Source organism: Suricata suricatta, chromosome 11 (assembly GCF_006229205.1).
Source record: "Suricata suricatta isolate VVHF042 chromosome 11, meerkat_22Aug2017_6uvM2_HiC, whole genome shotgun sequence".
NCBI lineage: Eukaryota > Metazoa > Chordata > Mammalia > Carnivora > Herpestidae > Suricata > Suricata suricatta.
The window spans coordinates 83,562,176-83,584,963 of record NC_043710.1 but is presented as its reverse complement, the minus strand read 5'-3'; the positions used below and the strand labels follow the sequence as shown (position 1 = coordinate 83,584,963).

The 22,788-nt window shown below is 41.5% G+C and overlaps 1 protein-coding gene and 1 long non-coding RNA gene across 4 annotated transcripts in view; one reads left to right on the top strand and one right to left on the bottom strand.

Annotated features, from left to right (window-relative positions):
* SNX19 (sorting nexin 19) overlaps positions 1-22,788 on the bottom strand; it is a 40,475-nt gene that overhangs the window by 8,849 nt on the left and 8,838 nt on the right. For both annotated transcript variants that reach the window (XM_029956589.1, XM_029956588.1), the window contains exons 6-8: positions 22,602-22,698; positions 21,933-22,113; positions 19,521-19,650 (exon numbers count right to left, since the gene is read on the bottom strand). In XM_029956589.1, coding sequence (XP_029812449.1) covers positions 19,521-19,650; positions 21,933-22,113; positions 22,602-22,698 — 408 coding nt within the window. The remainder of the gene's footprint in view (positions 1-19,520; positions 19,651-21,932; positions 22,114-22,601; positions 22,699-22,788) is intronic.
* On the top strand, positions 6,620-22,313 carry LOC115306262. 2 transcript variants are annotated; one of them, XR_003915275.1, is made up of 2 exons: positions 6,620-7,244; positions 22,079-22,313. It is a non-coding gene; the product is annotated as an uncharacterized LOC115306262 (long non-coding RNA). The 2 variants fall into 2 exon arrangements; XR_003915276.1 differs by lacking the exon at positions 6,620-7,244 and adding an exon at positions 7,819-7,915.

Genomic DNA, 22,788 nt, shown 5'->3' with positions numbered 1-22,788 from the left:
CATTTCAATTCTGGTGGCTGTAGCAAAAGATTTCTCAAATTGTGGGCTGACTAGCATTAGAGGCGGCCATGTACTCAACTCTGTGGTTTGTGACATTTAAAAACATCTAAGCAGAACCCTTGGTTTCATACCTGGACCTACTAGATGTGTACTTGTGTGTGTGCATGTATCATGTTCAGAGTGGGTCTTGTTGCAAAATGTATTTCTTACTGTGGGTTGAAGTTTAAAAATAGAAAAACAATTTTTTCTATATAGTGTGAGGAATGAGGAGTTCCAAGAAATGGGGGGAGAAGCCCAAGCCACATTTTTAGCCTCCTAGAAACACTCCCCACCTCCACCCACCCCCCAAGTGCCCTGTAAAATGTTTACAATGGCATAAACCATGAACATTGTGTTCTGTACCCACAGTCCTGTGAGTATTTGCTCATGGATTTGGTAGTCCCAATAGAGGGTGGAAAGAAAGGAGATCTTGAGGGTGATGGTGTGGATCCAGGGCATTTCTCATTAAACAAGTTGTTTTTGCCAATATCACACCTGATAAAAGTAACACTTCTCTTCCCTCTGATTCCTTTCCCAGGCCTCTGTCTTCCTGCCATGGCCCCTTCTTTTGTTTACAGACAGTTTCTCCATGTCAGCTCTCAGCTGTAGCCTTCTTGGTCCTAGAACTGGCCAGACCCAGGTTACTCTGCTGTGTCTGAGAAAGTTCAGCATTGTTGCCCTCTGTGTATCTAGGTCACCATCCTTTCCTGCTCTGTGTTGGAAGAAGAATAGGGAGGAAATGAACTTCGTGGGCAAGGAACTCCTGTTTCTTTTTTCCAGTGACTACTGTGAAATCTAAAATGGCTCAGGAAGTGTACACAATTTCTTCTTTGATTTTTGCTTTCATGTTTTAAATCATGATCCACATCTTTAAAACACATGCTTCAAGTGAAGACTACATACGACCTAAACACCATGATTTAAGAACCTTGATTTCCACAATTCTGTATCTAGCCAGCCTTTGTTTCTGATTAGTAATGGACAAGTTAAAGCTATAAGATTATTATGCATTACGAGCTGAAGCATTTTGAATCAAGAAAGGAAATTAAAAAAATCATCTGTTTACCCTTGGAGGTTATCTATGCCAAATACTCTAATCAATTCACACATGAAAACAGAGAACCAAAAAGGAGCACTTATAATAGAAACATGCAACTTCATAGCTGGAAGGAAACAGGCAATCCCGACCCTCACCTCCTCCCAGAGCAGACATCTCCTGTGTAACATCATGGCAGAGCCAAGAGTTCTGGTCTGTGAATCCAGAAAGCTGGCCTTTCATCTTAGCTCTGCCACCAATTAGGAATGTGACTTTGGGGGAAGTTGCTTAATTCCTGAAAAGGATAACTGTAATATATTAGAGATGCTTCTTAAATATTGGCAACCAAAAACTGCCTCGTTGTAACTTCTGGTCATTGTTCCTACTTCTCTCTGGAGTTAAAAAACAGGAGGTATTGAAGTTACCAATCAAATCTCTTTCTAAATGGATCAAAGACTTACATGACCTCGAGGGTGTCATGCTAAGTGAAATAAGTCAGTCAGAGAAGGACAAATACCTTATGTTTGTACTCATAGGTCTAACAGGACAAACCTAACAGAGGACCATAGGGAGGGGAAGGGGGAAAGACAGCTGGGGAGAGTGAGGGACACAAATCATGAGAGACTATTTAATACTGAAAATAAACCATGGACTGAAGGGGGAGGAGGAAGGAAGGAAGGGGGTGATGGTCATGGTGGGGGGCACTTGTGGGGAGAAGCACTGGGTGTTATATGGAAACCAATTTGACAATGAACTATTATAAAGAAAAAAAGACTTACATGTGAGACTTGTAACCATAAACTCTAGAAGAAAACACAGACAGTCATTTCTTTGACACTGGCCATGAAACATGGATGTCTAGATATGTCTCCTCAGATAAGAGAAATAAAAGCAAAGTTAAACTATTAGTAACACACCAAAATAAAAAGGGTTTTGCACACAGAGAAGGGAACCATCAACAAAACGACAAAACAACACTGAATGAGAGAAGATATTTGCAAATGGTATATCCAATAAGGGGTTAATATCCAAAATACATAAAGAACTTATACAACTCAACACCAAAAAAACACCCTAAGGAATCCAATTAAAAATGGGCAGAGTTCCTGAACAAATACTTTGCATTTTTAAATTCAACTGTTATTTCTCCCCTAAGTCTCTTTTACAAGTTATAGACCCATGATTCTGGTAATCTCAAAGTTGAGCACATAGAATACACTCAACAAAGGTCTGAAGAATGAAGGAGAGAAGTGAACCATTCCTCCTACTGGTTCTATCCTCTGGGTGTGTGCTGCTTTTTATTCTCTTAACATGGAGTACCCACAGCCAAATACAACCTCCAGATGTGCCCCGACCAGCAAAGAATGAAAGAATGTAGAGGATTAGTCCCTTCCTTGATCCATACACTATACTTCTATTAATACAGTCAAAGACTGTGTTGGTTTTTTGGGCACACACATCAAAGCACTGACTCATACTGAGTTTTGCAGTCCACTAGGGTCCTAATTCCACATATGTACTTTAACAAAAAAAAAAAATCACATGCTTCTCTGTTAAGCCTAGTCTTGCCCTTCTGTACTTGTGCAATTTCTGAAAAACTGAAATTCTAACTTATAATATTTATTTCTATTAAATCCATCTTATTGGTTTTGACCTATTATTCTAATCTTCTGAAACTTTATTTTTGTCATCCAGAGTATTAATTATACCTCTAAGATTAGAGTTACTTGCAAATTTACTGATGAAAAAATTGACCAGGACAAGAACGAGAAAAATGCTGTATCACTAGAAGTTTCCCTCTAGGATGCCATCAGTTTGTTAGATATCTTGGGCTAAAGAAACTCAACTAGCCATCAATCACTTAAAAGTACTATAGTTCAGGCCATCTATATCCATTTTGTCCACATGGACATTATAAGAATATGCCCAAAGCTTGTGGAAATTCACCTACAATTTAATAACCAATGCAATTTAATGGTTTAATAATCCCACGAAAGAAAGAAAGAAAGAAAGAAGGAAAGAAAGAAAAAAGTATGCTAATAAGGCAGGGCACATTCCCACTGAACACCTATGGGTTTCTGAGGCTCACCACTTCCCTCTCCAAGCATGTTCATAAAACATCTATTTAATAACCCACTTCAGAAATTTCTAGAGATAAATGTCAGAGTTAACAACCTGTATCCATTTTTTAAAAGGCAAACATAACTGTCCATCTCCAGCCCACCACAGCATATATGCCCATTTTCTTAACGATCTTAGGTTTTCAATGATAAATACAAATGTTCAGTTCTGCAGAATATAATGCATCTGGGTCAGGTACAGGAGCTTCAAAATATGTTAAGTGCACTCTTATCTGCATTCCTATTTTAGTTTTCTAGTTTAATCATGTCTGTCCAATTCTTGTCAAACCATTTTCCTTGACAGGAAACACAAACAGAAATTAAACAGTTTATCGAACAGCAGGCCAATTTATCGTTGAGTAAATGCTTTCTCCATGTAGCCAGTGAATACTATGGCATCTGCTTCAAACAATTTAATGTATTTTCTTTGCTTTTGTTTTTCAATGTTTTTTTTTTTTACAGTATTTCCCCTAACATTTATCCATAACTTCATCTCTGAGTTTAAGCTTACTGGACACCATTGTTATTAGTTCTATTGCTACTATTTTGCATTACTCAGTATGGTTCCTCCCCTCTGCCCCCTTTTAAAATATATGCGTATATCTAGAATCTGATCTCAGTTAACTAAGCTGGTTTCATCTGATTTTAATTCTTTCCTTTCCTCACTGGAATTTTGTGTTTATTTATTCCATTTATTCCATACATATTGGTTGAGCTTCTTATAGGTGCTAAAAGAATAGAGTGTAAGGTTCTGAAGAAAGGGATCTTACTGAATTCATTGTGATATCTTCCTCAGCATTTACTTTGATAGTACCAGTCATACAGTAAGCCATCAAATACGGCTTGTATTTGATGTATCAATTTTATTCCAAAATTCTCAGTATAACTTTTGAGTGTTAAAATTTTAAGTTAACTCATTGTTATGGCATATAAAACAGTAATATTCTTCATCTCATTCTCTGTTCTGTTCTCCTGTGAATTCTATTAACCTTTCTTCCACTTCCACTTTCCTCTCTGTCAGCTTTTTCCATAATGTCCAATGTTAGCTTTATCTCAGAAAAAGTTTACTTATTTTTTTTACCTTCTTGCTCTTCACTGAATTGATGGTCTCCTACCATGTATATTCTATTATCCTTGAGTTATGCTCTGTTTGATAGTCAGGAGTCTACCATGTGAGCATCATGTGCCAAAGAACAGAAAATTTGAAAATCTTCCCTTTGTATCAGCTATACATTCCACATTTTCCTTTTTTTCCCCAAAGACAAAAGAACTTACAGATAGAAGAAAAGATGAAAATATGATTTGGGCTCTCTGGTCCTTAAGTATTCTGCTAAAAATCTCAAAGTTACTAGGGATGCAGTTCATGTTTCCTTGTGGGTCATCTTTTTACAAAAAGGAGATAAAAATCTATTGATTTAATGAGCAGCCACAGACTCTTAAGCACGAGTCAGATGTGCTGTCTGGAAAGATGCTATACCATCCTATCAGTCATGCTTCTCAATCTGCACAGTAGAAAACAGAGTTATTCTTGGTTTCTCCTTTCCCCTGTTCTGAATCTACAAGCACCCCCACAACACCAAGGAATTATTTAAACAATTGCTAAATCTAGGTGATCCTACTTCCTCCAGCTCATGAAGTCCTCAACCTCTCCCATCTCTATCACAGTTCCTCATCACCTTTCATTTCTGTCAGTATAACCTTCCCTAACTTGTCTCCCTGGTGCTAACTTTGCCTCCTTCCACTGATCCTCCACAGCACTATTTAAGTGATTTTCCTAAGTTACAAAGTTGATCATGTCATCACCTGTTTACAGTTTGTAAAAGGCTTCTCCAAAAATGGGAGGAACCCTGACATTCCCTGAATGGCTCACAGGACTCTGTTTGAGTAGGCGCCCACCTCCTCAGTGTGATCCCGTCACTCTCGTTGCACATGATTATTCCTAATCATACGTGACTTCTTCGAACACACAAATCCACCAGGCTGTTTACTGCTCTGCCATCAAAACTCTGTTCTCCAGTGTCTGCTCTCAATTTTCCTTTCAGTCCTGCCTCAAAAGTCGTTCTCCTGTGAGCCTGCTCTGAGCCTCTCCTCATCTATTACTTCGTCACTTCTCTTAATCACCTACAGAGTCCTTGTTAAAGTCCTAATTTTGTACTCTAATTCCTTATTTATAAGACTGCACCTCCAACTGGATAGTAAACTTTCTAGGGTGGGAATTTGGGGTCTTTTTTGGTATTTTGATCACTTAACATAGTGTGTAACACAGAGTGTGTGATCAATAAATATTAGTTACTAAGGGAACTAATGACCTCTATGGGACAATGGTCTAAAAGTATGGCACATGCATGCTCAAAATAAGCTCTGCAAAAGGAAAGTATCCCAATACTTAAAGCACCAAAAAACAGTAGGCTCATTATTCATGCTTATGGAGAAAGACAGTAAGAGATTAAAAAATAGTGGACAATTGAGAAATCCGTTGTATTTGGCATTTTATATATATTGATATAAACATTAGGCATTTATTTTCCTAATAATCTTTTATTTAGGCTAATGTTAAAATTAAGTTGTGTTCCAACACACCAGCTATAGGATAAATGTTGTAAGTATCTTGGGTAGTAAGTCAGCTGAGCTAAAATGAAGAGTTCATCATGAGGGGCACCTGGGTGGCTTAGTCGGTTAAGTGTCTGACTTGATTTTAGCTCAGGTCACGATCTCATGGTTGTGAGATGGGCCTCATGTCAGGATCTATGCTGGGGTGTGGAGTCTGCTTAAGAGTCTCTCCCTCCTCCTCTGTCTCTGTCTCTCTCTATCCCCCTCTCCCTCCCTCTCTCTCTCTGTCTCTCTCTTTCTCTCACCCCCCCTCCCCCCACTTGTGCTCTCTCTCTCTCTCTCTCAAAAAAGAAAATCATGAATAATCCATGCAATTCACACCTGGTTATGCATTCCCCTGAAGGGCAAGAGAGGTACAATGAAGGGGCTGGGTCAGCCATGCTTCCTATCTGGCACACTCTATAAATCCTAGAGAAAAGAGACACCTGCCAGCAGTCTATGTTTTTGTCACTTTTCCTGGCAAACAGGCTCAGAGGATGGAAGAAACTAAAAGTTAAACAAAAGCAAAGGGGTCATGAGGATTGTGAATCACACTTGTATTTTGGGAAGTGCCCCTGATTGCTGGAGCAGCATCAAACAGATTCCAGCCCATTACTTGAAACTGGTAAGAAGAAGAAAAGTAGCAGCACATTTGGGTAAAAAGCGACCAAAAGAAAGGGTAAGGTTACTTTTCTAACAAATACACAATGAGAGGAAGACACTTGAGTGACTGTGTTCATGGGATAAATGAGAGTAATTGCAAAGGGAGAGTTCTTGAAATCTGTTCTAGATTGGAGGACTGTGACACCCTTAGGATTCCAATTTCAAAGCTGATTACACAAATGTAGTATACCTCTGAAGACCTTCCGATCAACTTTTCTCAGCTGCATCCGATATTGCTAATACACCATAATCCAGCCCTGCAAAGTCACAGCTGACAGATTCTAAAGCCAGGCAAAATCAAAGTCACGCTTCTTGGAGGACTGCCTGTGGTCTTCGTTTGATCCATGTAAAAGGAGCAGCAGGACGTCTGTCTCACAACCAGCAGCCTCCGTGTCTCAACAACAGTCCACGTCTCTTCTCCAAGCCCAAGAAACTCCTTTGCCACCACAATTTTCAAGGCAATTCTGAGTATAAACTAGCTTATACTCTTCTATGGAAAAGACACATTCAGTGGACAGAAGAGACACACAGGCTTCCCAGAAGCAGTGTGCTGTATGACTGGAAATAACACTAAAAAGTCAGAGTTTTGAGCCTAGCTTGACCACTTGAATGGAGTTCTGGCTTCCCTCTTAATAAAATGGGCTAATTCTTGCCTTGCCTTCTTCACAAAGTTATCAAGATCAAATAAGAAAAATGAAAGCATTTTTTAAAGTGCTTTTATGTTTGTGCATGAGTTGAACAAAGACTCCTTTGGATCGTCTTAAAGAACTCTACCGGGTCCGAGGAACTTAATGATGGTAAAATCCTGAGTAAGCTTTGTATTTCAACCCTTAGTTTTTTTCCTTTTGCAAAACTGACTCTCCTCCTGGCAGGTTCAGGGATATAAATATTAGAACAGTGAACCATTTCTGTCCTGTGTGTTTAAGAAGATTGGAGAGAAACCACAGGGGGTTATGGGTAATTTGAAGATTATATTTTGGAATCCTTCCTCAAACAAGACCTCAGTAATACTAAACAATGCAACTTTCACTGCAAGGACCGGACTGCAGGATACAAGATCTCTCTTTCCTTCTTTCCTCATTCCCATGTAAACAGAAAGCTTGGGTCATTTTCAGTCACCAGGCAGCTATCCTGAGCCTTTCTTTCTCAGTACCCAGGGCATTCTGATACTAAGGCACGGAAGAAGGGAAAGTCTGATTAAAATGGCCACCCATTCAGAAGAATATTGAGTCTGTGGAGGGAGGTGAAAGAGCAGGGAGGGAGAGAGAGAAACGCTTAGAGCTGGAGCACTGGAAAGAAAGGCAAGGCACAAAGGAGGGAGGAAGGCAGGAATTTCAGTGTTGTCTTGACAACCAAATCCCTATTGTTTCTGGTTGAGCTCACCTCACAGGGTGATGTCCAGGCTCTGCTCTGGGCAAACCCTACCACTATCGGGAGACAGGAGGAAGAACTGGAGGATGGAAAGGTGGTAAGTGTATGCTCTACATGATGGGACTGGCTCCCAACTTCTACCAGATCACATGTTAAAGCATGCTTAACCATGATCTGGAAGAGAATGAGAGATTGGGTTTAAATAAGTAGACATGGTAGGGTTCCAAATCATGCTGTGGAAATGGGTGGAGGAAGCCGGAAAAGACTAGTTAAAGAGAACAAGGGATAGACAGAATCTGATGTCAAAGTTACAAGAGCAGGAAAACTGCTGGAAGGACCATGGGGACTATAATGATCAGAATCACCTTGGGGTAGAAGAGCTACCCAAAGGTAATCATTGTTTTCAGTTTCCTGTCTATAGGCTGAATTTTAAAAACCTTTCCAAATAGCAGGTTTTCCATTCTGATACTAAGGCTATGGAACAGAGCTGTGGTGATTCCGGATGTCCACATAGTAGGTATTTTGGGGGCACCTCTTGTGGTTAGAAAACGAGAGAGAGGAGGAGGTAGTCAAGGGGCTTACCTGGAAGCTGCTCTTCCACAGCAAGCATACCATATTATGTAGATTACATCCTTACTGGGGAAATTTCCCCAAGAAAATCTCTGGGGTCATAATCACATAAGCACTAGATTAAGGTGTTTTTCCCACTGGTTCACCCCTACTTCCTCCCTACTCTCGGACCTCTAGTACCATACAGGTACATTCCTCCACAAGGCACTTGGTGAAGTCTCTGTCTAAAAGAAGTAAAGATCAAACCTGAAGCATTAACATATGGCTGTGTCTCCAACACTAAGGTTATAGGAAATAGCAAAATGATCTCCATCCATGGCTGAAAGCAAAACGAAATACCCTTGATCGTTTAAGAGGTTAGTAAGATTCCCAACATCAGTGCAATCCAGCACTGACAATGTCTACCTTAGGATTCTGGTATCCAAAAAGGCCTTGAGTATAGGACCAACTAGCTTATAGAAAGTAGCAACAGATTTTTTCAACTTCAGATGTCCAGCTGGTTTAATCATTGTAGGCGCTCTGGTTTACTCTGGGTTTCTCAGTCAAAACTGTTCTCAATGAATCAGCTCCAGCACTGAATCCTTGAGGGGTGGAATGCACTCAAACGGGCAACCTCTGGCAGGACATACTGCTCAGAGAGTAAGTGACACTGAAGACCGATCAGAGAGTGGGGAGAGGGTGAAAGATAAAAGAAATTGGGCTCATGCAAAAGTCAGTGGCTGAGAGGAGAGGGCAGATAAGTAGTTTCTGAATCCTGGAGCAGGACAGGAATGGTTTCCATTACTATCACCACCAAGACAAGGACCTGTATTTGCAAATTGAACACTGCCTCAAAGAAGGCAAATGGGCACAGTTTAACTTGCAGCGCCACCTAGCGCCCAGAGGGAGAATTCCTGCTCAAACTCCCTCAGTTGCTGGACTTTCCAAGATGTATTTGACAAAATGATCTTTCTCTCTGTCTTCTGTGCGCATGAAGATTCTTTCACACAAATACTTCCTCTGTATCTGTCTCTGTCTCTCTCAGAGAGGAACTGGTTGAAGATATTCAAAATAAGTTTAAAGGTTACTTTTTATTTAAAAGTAGAAATAATGTCCCTCCTCTCCTTAAAATGTTCAGTGTTTGGACTATTCTTTATGCTAAACCTGATACCCTTCTCACATATGGCTTTAAAACACTTATTTTCCTTTATAAAGCCTTTTCTCACAAGAATCTTATTTTTTTGTACTGTGTTTATAGTCTATATCCAATGTCATTTGGCCTCACATTATGCAATATTTCTATTTGTTTCATATGAGTTATTTCATCTCTTAGGCTGAAAGGACCTTAAAGTAGAAACAGTCACACATTAGATCTGAAGGGCTAGCACAGAGGCATCAAATCTTACACAGAATTTTCAAAAACTATTTGTAAAGAGGTCACCATAATAAGAACTACATAAAGTGAAGAGGGCTAGGAGCATCTGGATTACAAGGTGGCCCCTGGTTCTGAAGAAACTCTGAGGTTCTGCTCTGGATATGACTGGGGGAGACTTTAAACATGTAAGGTAGCATGGAGTGCTAGATGGGTCATATGAAGAAAGAGACCCTGATATGAAAGATGCAGAAAAGAATTTCTGCCTCCCAGGGTCTTTGCTACTAACAGATCCCAAAGTAAGCACAGTAGAAAGACCTCTCCAAAAAAACACTGAAACATAAACATATTCTCTACATCAGATATGCTACTGCCCCAGCAAGTCAGAGCCCCCAAGGAGAAGGAATATGGAGCCTGTGAAGATGGGTGAGAACGCAGTTACTGTGCTTGCCATGTGCCAGGCACGCATCAAGAGGCTTTCATTATTGTCTTTTCCTCCAACTACCTTCATGAGCTAGGCACTCTCATTCCCATTTAGAGAGTAACTGAGGCAGAGGGAGGTTAAGTGACTTGTTCTAAGTCACACAGACAGTAAGACACAAAGTAGGAGGACTTGAATTCAGACTTGTCTGACTTCAAAGCCCATACTCTTACTTCCCTGCGTGAAAGGAAAGGGGCTGAGAAGGCACAACAGCAGGAGATGCTTCCAGAGAAGTCAAGCCTAGATGGGCCTTACAGTGGGAGGCCCAAGGCAGAGAGGGCACCTTGTTCTTTTGGAAAGGAGAGTGCCACTAGGATAGAGGGGGCCTGAGAGGCCCCAAGGAAAACCCTCTTTTCAGGCTTAACCATGGCTCTGGGAATGCAAGTTGCTCACTTAAAGAGGTGGGAGGGAAGGATATAACAGAGGCTTAGTTTATGTTTGTGTTTCTTGACCCCAGCACTTTTAAGGAATCCCTGCAGTTCTCCCTAGCGGTAAGAAGAGGGACCGATTTGATTGGAATGCATGTGATGTTCATTTGACATAAATCTGTTAAATGCTTTCCACATATATGGCTAGGTGCTTATGACAGAATGATGAATAAGACAGAGTCCCCACTTTCAGGATACTGATAGTCTGAAACTGTCCTTCAGAACTGTCTTGGTGACTATTTGTTTTTTTAAATTTATTTAAAATGTTGATTTTTGAGAGAGAGAGAGGAAAAAAAACGTGAGCGGGGGAGGGGCAGGGAGAGAGGGAGACACAGAATTTGAAGCAGCCTCCAGACTCTGGGCTGTTAGCACAGAGCCTGACGTAGGGCTTGAACTCACAAACCGTGAGATCATGACCTGAGCCGAAGTGAGACACTTAACCAACTGAGCCACCCAGGTGCCCTGGGTTCCTATTTGTAGTTATAAATGGGCAAGAGATACCTGTAACTTGCCTTGAAAGAAGGTTTTGAGGTTTAAATACCTCATGATACTGTGTTATTCATAACTGATGCAATGTATGAGAATTTATACACAGAAGTGCAAAAACCCACAGGCATAGGCACATAGTCAGTGCCACCTATCTGTTATAACTCTAAAGAGGTATTCAAGTAAAAATTGTCAGTATATAAATGAAAAGCCATGATGTCTTTATCCTAAGATAGGTGTAGAGTAAGTGGCATCTAAGAAATCTGACAGGGAGGCCACACATAATTGGCGAGACTGCTGAGGCCCATCCTGGCATGATCTATAGAAGTTGAGAGCTTCTCTTTTTCAAGGTCTAGTTCTAGGAAGAAGCATAAGACATGATGTTCCTTTTCCCCAAGGAAGCACAATACAACCTAAGCAAAGCGATCAGTGCAAAAAGTTATTTTCAGCAACCCTAAAAACTGCCTGAGTCAATAATGAGAGGGCCAGAAAATAATCTCACAGGAAAATTTGAAGACTTAAAGTCTGGCATAATTTTGTATCGGGGGCTCTTAGAAAAGTAGGCTATTTTCTACAGAAATTGTGCATAGAAAGAGATCAAGTGTAATAAACCACAAGGCACCAAAGCTGAATCAAAAGAAAGAGAAATTTATGGAGCAAAGGAGAAAGCTGTAATCTGTATTTCTTGAGAAACTCTGAATCTTAACCCTGAAAATCTTTTTCTGCCTGGGAATAGGATGTAGAATAGGGATCCCTAGGGGAAACTATGTAATCTCTGATCCAGGAATGTTTTAAGAATAAAATCAGAAATATGCAGCTGGAAATGAATTCATACTACCATTATGCGCATGTGCCCCTCAGTCAAGTCAGACAGAAAGCAAGAGAAATTAGATGGAAATAAGGCGCAGGGACTTGCAAGGCCATGTCTAATGGTCACAGCTTGGTGAGGATGCTTACAGACTAGGGAGGCAGTGGAGCAGCAGAAATTTCATAGGCTTTGAGGCCAGGATGACTGAAGTGGAATCCTGGCTGTGATACTTACTAGCTCTATAGTTCTGGGAAGGTTATTTAATCCAAATATCATTTTCCTCACTTGTAAAATGTGTAAATATATGTGTCTCACAGAACTGCACTGCACATTAGTACCTGAAGTACACGACTGCTTGTCTGGTATAGTTAGTATTTAACAAATGTCAGCTCTTTTCCTTTTGCACTTACTTGTACCCTTGGGAGACAGGCCTGGAGTTTCCCTTACGATATAACCAATGTCAAAAAGACCCTTTATCCATCTGCTACCTAAACATGCCCACTGAGGAAGAGGCCCTTGAATGGCCTCCACTTAGAGAATACCCAAGATTCTGGAGTGACCTAAGAGAATTAGTAGAGTTTAAAGAGCACATGGTCAGACATTCGTAATTGTTTCTGGAAAATGCACATTCCTGCCTGGCAGCACAGCCCTCTCCAATGCTCCCCTACTCTTCCTCCATATACCTTCTCCTGATTTTCCCTGGAGATGGTTTGTAGAGATTGCTTTTCTAAGAAAACGAGGCCATGGCCTGGCATAAAGTCCAGTGCTCGCCATTTCATTTTCTCATCCATTTAATTTTCAAGTGCACCGCTTGTTGGACTCCTTAAACCTGACACATTCTTCTCTTTTTTCATCTCCATAGAATTCCTGACTTAACACAGTTTCTAGTTTCCCACAGACCACAGAACTCTCTCCCGTTTTCCCTGCTTTTACCACACTATTCCATTCCCACGCACCCCTCAACACACACACACACAAACACACTCACTCACTCTTTAAGAAATCCTGATGTAGATGCCAAGAATGTGTCTGCTGCCCTTTTGACACAGAGTCTGATGCCATCTTCGGGGCCACGGGGAGGGCAGAGCCACGGGACGTGGCATTCGTGTACTCTACTGCTAGCCTGCCTCGTATTTTGATCAGATCACTGCTCTGGGCATCCAGGCAGGGAACCAGTCCAGCTTCTTCTCATTCCTTTGCTCTACATCAGGACTCCATAATAATCTCACCCCTTACCTTGGCTGGATCTTCCTGCCCCAAACCTTCTACCATCAATGGAGCACAGTACATCTCTCCTCTTTCCCTCCAGCCTAGTCATGTCTGAGTACTTGTCCAATTTCTTAACCCTGATTCTGATGCATGCAGGGATACTGTGAAGTTTCTTCTGTTTTCGGACATGAGCGGTCTGCACGAGCTGGATTCCCTCCTTGGCTTAGACTGCTACCCCACTCCTCTTCCCTCCCTTTGTCTCTAATTCCAAACAAGGAGTGCTCCTTCTTACATAATTGGATGTTCCCAGCACAGAAGCTGACATACAAGGTCAAGCGCGCATGTGTGCAAGACTTCCCTTTGACTTAACAATGCCTTTTTTGGGCATCTAACTTCTCTTTAGCTCCCTTCCCCCACTCTCTCCACACCATCAACAATCAAGGGAGATTTATGAAGCCTGGCTCAGATCAGAACTCTTCCAACCTTGGCTTAGAAGGAGGGGTCATGAGGTTGAATTTACTCTCCTTCTTTCTTTTTTTTTCCAGGCTAGCGAGGAAGTGCCCGTTCATGATTTGGCAGGAGTCCTTGGCGTCCAAGGCAGTTACGTATATAGATCTTTTCAGAGAGCAAGAGGAGTAAATGAAGTTTTAGTCAGAAGCTAACTTATTTTCTTAGAGATGATAATGCTGGAGGATGGAAAATTATGATATTTTAAGGAGATGAATGTAAATCTAGGTGGCAGTTCTGTCCCTGATGCCCGAACTGCACTGTGTTCACAATGCCTAGAGAAGTGGATATCAGTGCCACCAACACCGACTGGCCTTCTCTTTAAAGTGCAGAACTTAAAGAAAGGGAGCCCAAGTATGCTGCAAAAAAAATACAGCTCAGATACTTATGGTTTCAGAGACTGAACAGACATGGTGCTTCCTGGGGACAGTCTCAGAGAGGCCAACACTGAAGCAGGCAGGGACCACACTGTATCTCTTTCAGAGTAGCAAAAGTAGGTGGAGTGGTGGGGGAGGTGCTGCAGCTTTGGGGGGGATATTTAATTCCAACTTATTTGCTTACTAAAGCAAATAAAGCCCAAGAATGTAGCACTGTATGAACCTCTTTTTAAAAATAAAAAGAAGCAAGGGCTGTCCAGGGGACATGTAACATGGGCTGACCTTAGGATGCTACAGGGTCCTTTTTGTTACAAGGGAACGTGCATATAGGGAAACGTGGTTGGATTTTACAAAATGACTGATAATCTCCTCTTGGGGAATGTAGACTACTCTAAGGCAAAAAATTTTTTGTTGGTTCTTAATCCCTTCAAATCCAAGAGCAAAACTGATCAGAGAAGATAAAGAAATTAAGCTGAAAATCAGACAAACATGAGTTCAAATTCTGCCTGTGGTATACTTATTGGCTCTGTGATCTGGATTAAATAACTACAATTCTTTGTAAGCCTCAGCTTCCTCATCTTTGAAATGGGGATCACAGCTGCTCCACAAGGCTTTGAGGGGATTAAATGGTATAATGCACTTGTGTGTTTAGCCCCCTGTCTGCACAAAGCAAAGTCTCAACAAAGGTTTGCTGGGCACTAAATATGCTGAAGGTGACAATGTTATCAATGTCTACACTTTGAGCCCTGAAGTAAGCCCTGTCTGTTCCCTGTCTACCATGCACAGGGGAGCTTGCTGGTATAAAACCAGAGACCACAGATACTTTGAGCCTCTGGAAGGGGAAGTGGAATTTTTTTCTCAGATACCCATGGTTATTCCTTGACTCCCATCTTTAAAATGCTTCAAGAACACTGTGAACCCAACACCAGCTATGTGAGAAGGGGGCCATGTGCATCATTTAAAAGATGGGAATGATTTCTAGGGAAGGACGAAAGGCCTTGAACAGGGAAGGAGGGAAGGATGAGACTCTCAATTCCAGTCTGTGGAGACTTAGGGTGTAAAGGGTGTCAACTGGCTATGTTCTCATTGCCATTGCTGCTACCACAAAGCAAAAGGGACTTAATGATCACATTTGATAGAAGTGAGAACTTTTTGACAGGAAAGGATATGAGAGAAGTGGATAAGTACAAAATGTCATCACTTGGAAAAATCTATGATGAACAAAGATAACAGACCACAGTTCCGAAGAGTTTTCCACAAGTAACCAGCCACAAAATTCTGTTCTTCCACAATATTCATCTTGGCTTCATTTAAATTCACTAAATACATTCAGAATTTCCCTCCTTTAACAAATAGAGACGCCACTCCATTATAAAAGAAAAAGTTAAAGGACTGTCAGGGGAGATTTAGTTGTAAGCCCTCTTCCTGATTTTGTTTATGGTGTGAACTCCATGTAGGTTTTGCTCATATTCATTCACCAGACAGTTATCTACTCAGCTAACCAGAGGTGTGGTTCTAGTAGTCAAGGGATGGGATGAAAAGGTGAGAAAGTTAGCCTGATTCAAAGTTCTTCTTGAGGAGAAGGCACTACTTGATTCTAGCAGCTCTCCCCACCCATGTAACCAGAAGCACCTGGAAAATACTACTGAACTCTACACTTGACCTACACTTGTCTGTGCTGGAAAAGAGATCTGAGTGGTCTGCTTGCCAATGTCAGACACAGGAATACTCTGGTTGTTGCTTTAACAAAGGAGCCCATTGGCACAAAGTCACCTAGAAACCCCTTACAAAGCCTTGACTGTTTAGGAGCCCTATTCTGTGTAACTCAGAGACACAGGCACAGTGGGGACAGTGGTAGCTACAGGAGGAGACGGGTACAGGGATGAGCATCCTGAAGACATAAAAGTAGAGCAAATTTGGGGCCACTAGCTGGAGGAATCAGAAGGAGAAAAAATATTTTTTATCCTTCTTTCCTGTTTCTGAAGTGCAAATAATTAAGACGTAACATCTACTAGATACCTTCTGTGTACCTAATGAGATTGATCCTATTATTATTATTCCTATTTTCCAGATGAGGAAACCAAAGCTCAGAGAGATTAATCATATACCATATAATATGCCATAGTGGTATATTGTGTGGATAAGAACTTGGGCTTTGGGACAGCTGGGTTTGATTTCTGGCTCCACCACACATTAGCTTTGTGATCGTGGATAAGGCCTTCTGTTTTAACCCCCCAGTGAAGTGTACAAAATGTGAAAAGCAGGGACTGTATCTGTTTTGCTCACTACTGACCAGCCTGGTGCATAAAGGAGTAAAACCAAAACAATTTCCCAGCTAGACAGAGAGGTGAGAGTATTTCAAGGTAAAGTGGATGAATGCTACAAAGAGCCTGGACAACTGTCTACCAGACAAACCCCGAAACTGCTCAGATCACAGGGCACACTGTATTTGCTTCTGCACATCCCATGTACTCTGCTTTATTTTCATCTCTTCCCTATCCTGGAGAATTTATGCTCATTACCCACTGAGGTAAATGCAATCTGGCTTAGAATTCTCAAGTCTGAAATTCCCCTGTATTTAATTTCCCTGTTTCAGATCTCCAAGAACCCTGACTATGTAAAATACTACTTCTTCACTAATCTGCCTACCGTTCCCAAATATATTTTTCTCTCCTTATCTGGTACTGGCTCAAGCCCTTTAGTGTTCTGAGTTATTCAGACTTCAGGTAAACTTCTTCCTACCTTTTTCATATATGAATCCTAATCTTTGAATAATTTCTTGTGTTTTGAAAATAATTTGTTATGTAAGTGCCTTCAAGGACAAGGGTAATCAATTATCACTTATTGCTAGTTTTAGGATATTCCAATTTTTGAAAAGCGTTTGGAAGCTTAACAGAGGAAGAAGAGAAACAAAGTCTCAGTTAACAACATTCACAAGTGACTGAAAACAACACAGAGAAACTCTGCTTTCAAGTATGAAGCTGATGAGACAGGAAATGTTTATTTTTTATCTGGCATCTAATGAGCACCTTCTATGTCCTGGGCCCCATGTGAGGTGCTGGGGATATAAAGCCAGGTCTACTCCCTAAAGAACTGGTAGTCTAGAACATGGCTTCTTAATCTCTGCACTACTGTTACTTTGGGGAGGATGACTCAGTGTTGTTTGGGGCAGTGGGAGTGGGGAGAGTGCTGTCTTGTGTAGTAATACGGCATCCCTGGCCTATACCCTAGATGAAATAGCTTCCTATCTCCCTTCCCAGTTGTGACAACTCAAAATGTCTCCAGATATTGCCAAATACCCCTGGGAGAAAACTGTTCCCACTGAGCACCACTAGTTTGGGGAAAGAATATTATTTCTTTAATAAACTGTGTTTTAAGTATTATGATCACAACTTTGAGGGTAGTCAAGAGTGCTCCTTAGTTCTGGGGAAAGGTGGGAGAGGATAATGCAAAAAGTTTCACAGAATAAATGACATTTAGTGTTTAATTAACATTTTTTTAATTAATGTTATTTATTTTTGAGAGAGAGAGAGGGAAACAGTGTGAGCCAGGGAGGGTCAGAGAGAGAGGGAGACACAGAATGTGAAGACAGGCTCCAGACTCTGAGCTAGCTGTCAGCACAGAGCCTGACACGGGGCTCGAACCCACGAACCAAGAGATCATGACCTCAGCTGAAGCTGGACGCTTAACCGACTGAGCCACCCAGGTGCCCCTAGTGTTTAATTTTTGAAAAATATTTAATGGTGGGCCAAGCAGAGAATGAACTAGATGAGACAGAATGAGTAGAACAATGAATAAAGAAAGGTCATTCGGCAGAGATAAGGTGAACAAAGGCCTAAAGATAGAGAGATCACAGAGTGTTCAGGCCACGATGAATGGTTTATATGAAGCAGAACTAGAAATAAGGCCGGGACCAGACTGTGTCACATAAGAAAGGGGCTAGAATTTTAATATAATAAAAATGTTTTAAATACAGTGGAGTCCTTTTTCAAACAAAAACCTACCTAGATCCCTAGCTTATTACAATGATCACAATGAAATCACTTCAATTAGATCATGGTCCACTCAGTTTTCCCCTTAGCTTCTAAAGAAACTCTGTGGAACCCTAGACCTCTGGGAACCATAGTGGAAAAATCATTTTTGTAGGCAACAGGGCACCATGGAAGGATATTAAGTGTAGATTATATGTTCATATTTCCTCTTCAGAAGAAACACTCTACTGGCAGAGTGGAGTACGGAGGGGTTTGGGGAGGGGGAGCCAAAAGGCATGGAAGACTAGTAGCATTTTCTATGTGGGTTCCACTTGGAGACCAGTCTTCAGCTACAACACACAGGAAAAAGCACATTGGCTTTGCAGTTGTACACATGTAACTTCAAACTTCAGGTGTCATTAACTCTGACCTTGAGCGTGTTAGCTGACCTTGCCACACTTTACTTTCTTATTCTATAAAGTGGGCCTACCTGCCTCACTTGGCTGCTATAGGAAAATATATGTACACAGAGGTCAGGTGCTAGCATATGATAAGCATTCAGCAAATAAAGTGCATCCTCTTCTTTCACTAGTCTTTTCATTATTAAAGCTTATTAAACTTCCCTGATCCTGTGTAATTTTGAGTGTGGGAGGGGAGATTTACTTTTTTGTTGTTAATGGATTTTCTACTTGTAGAATAGACACATAATTCTTTTTTAAAAGCAATTTTTCCTTTGGGAGTGACCTATTATGAGCCACATGCCAAGAGAAGAGGTCAGATATTGGCTCTTACTTTAGGATCTGCGAGGATGTCTCAGAGAAATTAAAACAAGAATGGTCAAAACACAAGTACTTGTGTATCTGTCTGGTTCTGAGAGAGGGTCTCTGGCCATTCTCGGTTTAGCAAAGTCTGTGTCGGTTTCATGGTTAGGAAGTCTCTATCTACGTGTAGATGTTTTAGGACATGCAAGTGGTGCTGGGATCACAGTCCACATTTGAAATCCAACTATGCCTTACCGTCCTGTGCAAGTACTTGCTCATCCTCTGCACACCTTTTGGAGAAACAATCTTTATTTTCAGAGCACTGATCTGTTTTCTCCTTGTCTTTCTTATTGTTTATCATCACAGTGAATACATACTGTCAGTGAAATGTCCACTATAACAAAGTGAAAGGTATAGGGCTTGAGGGTTTAACTGGGTGGAGAATAGATCCCTGAGTAGTAAGAGCTGAAATACTTCAAGATCACAAGCAATGTCTGTACTTGGTGGATTATGCCAGAAGTCCTATAGAAGCAGACCCATTCACTCTTTAGACAATGACGTGATTAATACAAGCCTTTTGGTAGTCTTCAGGCAGTCTTCATCCCTGTACCCCTACAACAGAGACTCTGTCTTCCGTTATGACTATAGATTTCCTGGACTGGACACTTTCCCTCTCCAGTGCAGAATTCAGTATCACATCCAACCCCCGTCCAATGTGAGACTCTAATACAATAGAGACCTCTGCAGTCTTACCTCTGAATTAGGGTACCAAAGACAAGATGAAGAACTTTTTGCATGTTTTCTGTACATAGCCATCTCCACTGTTCCATTAGCAGCAAGAGGAGCAGATCCAGGGCTGTGTCCGCTAGCTCTGTCTCTGTTCCTGGGGAATGAAAAATCATCAAAAGTAACTCAGAAGAGACTCATTCCAGTGGACCATATTTCAATGCAATGGATCTCCACCTTTATATCACTCGTCTTGAGTTTCTGTAATTGTTCTGTACTCAAATCAAGAGATGTTTATACCTAAAAAGTTCAGTGATAGGCTCTGTATTTCTTTATAATTCTTTTAGGTTCCTCAGTCACTTAGTAAATATTGTCTTTCTAAAAGATTCTGCATATAAATATTTTGCCTACCTAGCTTCTGTTTCTTCAGTATTCCCTCCCCCCCACCCCACCCCCAGGAACTGAAGACATCTGTTCCAAGTAATTGCTCCCAACCCGTGACTCACTGGAACTGGCAAGGCCCAGTCTCTTCCATCCTTATATTCCACTGGCCTCCACAAAGCATCAAGGAAATGCTGTGGGCAGCAGATCAGGGGAAAGATTTAGGATTCATTCTCCTGTGAACAAGTTGCTTTGAAAGCATCTCCATTACACAGAGCTGTTGGGTTGGGATCCAGGAGGCTTCAGGTTAGTTCTGAGATAACATGTAGTTCTAGAAAGAGCTCTATAGCTTTGGTAAAATAGGCCATGACAATCACTGATTTCTATCCTATTTCAAAGACTGGAAGGAGGACCACAAATTAGTTCACATCTATGCTAAGCTGAAGTCTCCTGAACTTCATGGATGGAAGCACCTGTTCAGGGTTCCGTCATTTGTGAGCTGCCTCCCGGGAGACGTCCCTAGAGGATAGAATGCTCCAGAATGAATTTCAGTAATCTGGTGCTACTGCTGTTGATTAATATAACAATTAATCATAGGACAAACGGGTATTGTGTGGGCCAGTTTGCCCAAGGTCTCCTCCTTAAAGGGTTCTTTAGAACATTAATGACTTCAGATTTGGATGAATCTCTAGAACCAAATTCTACTTTTTTCTTAATCCCACCCAATATACATATTTTTCCTGCACTGCATTTAAGGGGGACATTAGAACTGGTATGTTTACTTTCCAGACATTTGCTCAAAGACAGGATATTTAGGTCCCTGGGAAACAGCATCATCCTGAGCATCAGTCACCCTTCTCAATTCTGTTTTCTCAGGTTTAGTGTTTACCTCGAGCTGCCACCATGTGGTGACAATTAGTCACAGCAGTAAAATATAAAAGAAAGCAAAACAAGGCACCAAGTCCTCTGGAAGAAAATGGTGAATTTCCTCTCATGTGAACATTTTTGAGTTTCTTATGGCTAGAAGAAAAGCTCAGGCATAAACTATACCCTCAGAGTCATGATGTTCAAAATTTACAGTTTTGATTTACCCACTTCGTCTTTCTTACAGTTCTGATGCTTTTGCTGTTATAACACTGTATTTACTTACCAGTGACATGTGTGGAGACATGGGGTTGTGAATTTCATTTTTTCACACAGTTAAGCAGAGGTCCATAGAGTAGAGGTCAAGTGACTATCATGGGCATCTAAGAAACAACGCTGAAATCGGCTTTTTTTTTTTTCATTCTGAACCCAAGATTTTGTGAAGAGACATTGTGGGAGACTTTGTCTTCTTGGTGGAACTGCCCTGTCCTCATCTCTTCTCCTTTCCTGCTCTATGGTGGGTAACTGGGCGGTGTCATTTGTCATGGCAGTAAATAAAACAGAAAAGAAGATGTAGGGAAGAGGAAGAATTCCCTTTTGCATCTGTTGCACTTCAACTGCCCTGTGCTATATCTAAGTGAAGATTTCCATTTCCAGTAGGCAAGCGGAAAGACAACGTCCAATATTTAGTTATCATCAGCGTTTGTGTTAGATTTTAAATCGATAGTACAAATGAGGTCACTCAGGGGGCTGCGCAGAGTAAGAATGGAGAACCAGAAACAAAGCTCTGGAAGGCTAGTAAGGGAACCAACAGAGGGGACTGAGAAGGGACCACAAGAGAGGCAGAAAGAAAACCAGGAGACGGGGACCACAGACATGAAGGAAAGAAGTTTTGCAGATAAAGGGAGTAGTCCAAAGATGCCAACGCATGCCAGAAATAATACACATAAGATAATGATATTGTAAGGATGGATTTCATCTTGCTGGATCAGAGCTCCCTGTTTTCGTGCCCTATTCTCCTGTTTAACTCAGCTCTGGGGACTGTGTCCGACTCTTCTCTGTATGCCAGGCTCGGCAGAGTACCTCAAGCACCGGTGTTTAACACATGGCTTGCTTAGCTGAACAGAAATTAAATGGACAAACCCCAAGTGTCACAAGTCCCAAGCAGACTGTACCCTGCATCTTGTCACTTACCTGGATCGCTGGTGCTGAGGTCTGGGGCTGGCATGGCTGCATCTGACAAGTAACCATCCGCACAGCCTTTGGGAATTTGTTCTGGATCTTTTTCCGGGGCTTCTTCTGGCTGCATGTCTAGTAACTTTGTCTGTTTTTCTATAAAGGACTCCATCCCAGACATGGACAGGATCTCTGACTCCTGAGGAAAGAGTCAGCAGCACATCACATAATGCAGGAAGAACATAGGAGAGCAACCGTGGCGCTTCAGAGTCTCCCTGCTCCTCCCCTGCAGAAGTATCAGGAGTAAGAGCCCAGATGACGCTGTGACCACCTCAGGAAGGTTTTCAGCTTCTACCTAAACTGAAAGTAAAATAATGCCTTTGTCACACTTGCTGCAAATGCATTTGGGTCATCTGTTTTTTTCCAGGAACTGACTTTCCTTCTCATTCTGCCGCCTTTTATTCCAAACCCATGGCCCCCGAGAGCCAACCTGCTGACCCAGAGCCAGTAGGAATTACAAACTACGCAGAGAAAATATTTTAGAATAAAAGCCAGAGACCCAGATGCTGGTTAGGTCCTTCAGCGAGGCACCCAAATCCCCCCTAACTTTGGAGAATATCTCAATTGTCTATAACTGCAGGGTCAGCCTCCCAGAGATTAATTTCAGGAGTTATCTGGTTATCTTACCACACTGCCTTCCTGGAGGCAGTACAGAATCTTCTCAGGTGCTTCAGTGACGTGCAGTGCTGGAGCAATCTTGCTGGATGAGAACCTCAGTCTGGACCTGGGATTGACACAATGAGCAGAAACAGAATGTAATTCTTGGTTTTGATTCCCCTACGAAGGTCTGACAAGTATTAATACCATAAAACAA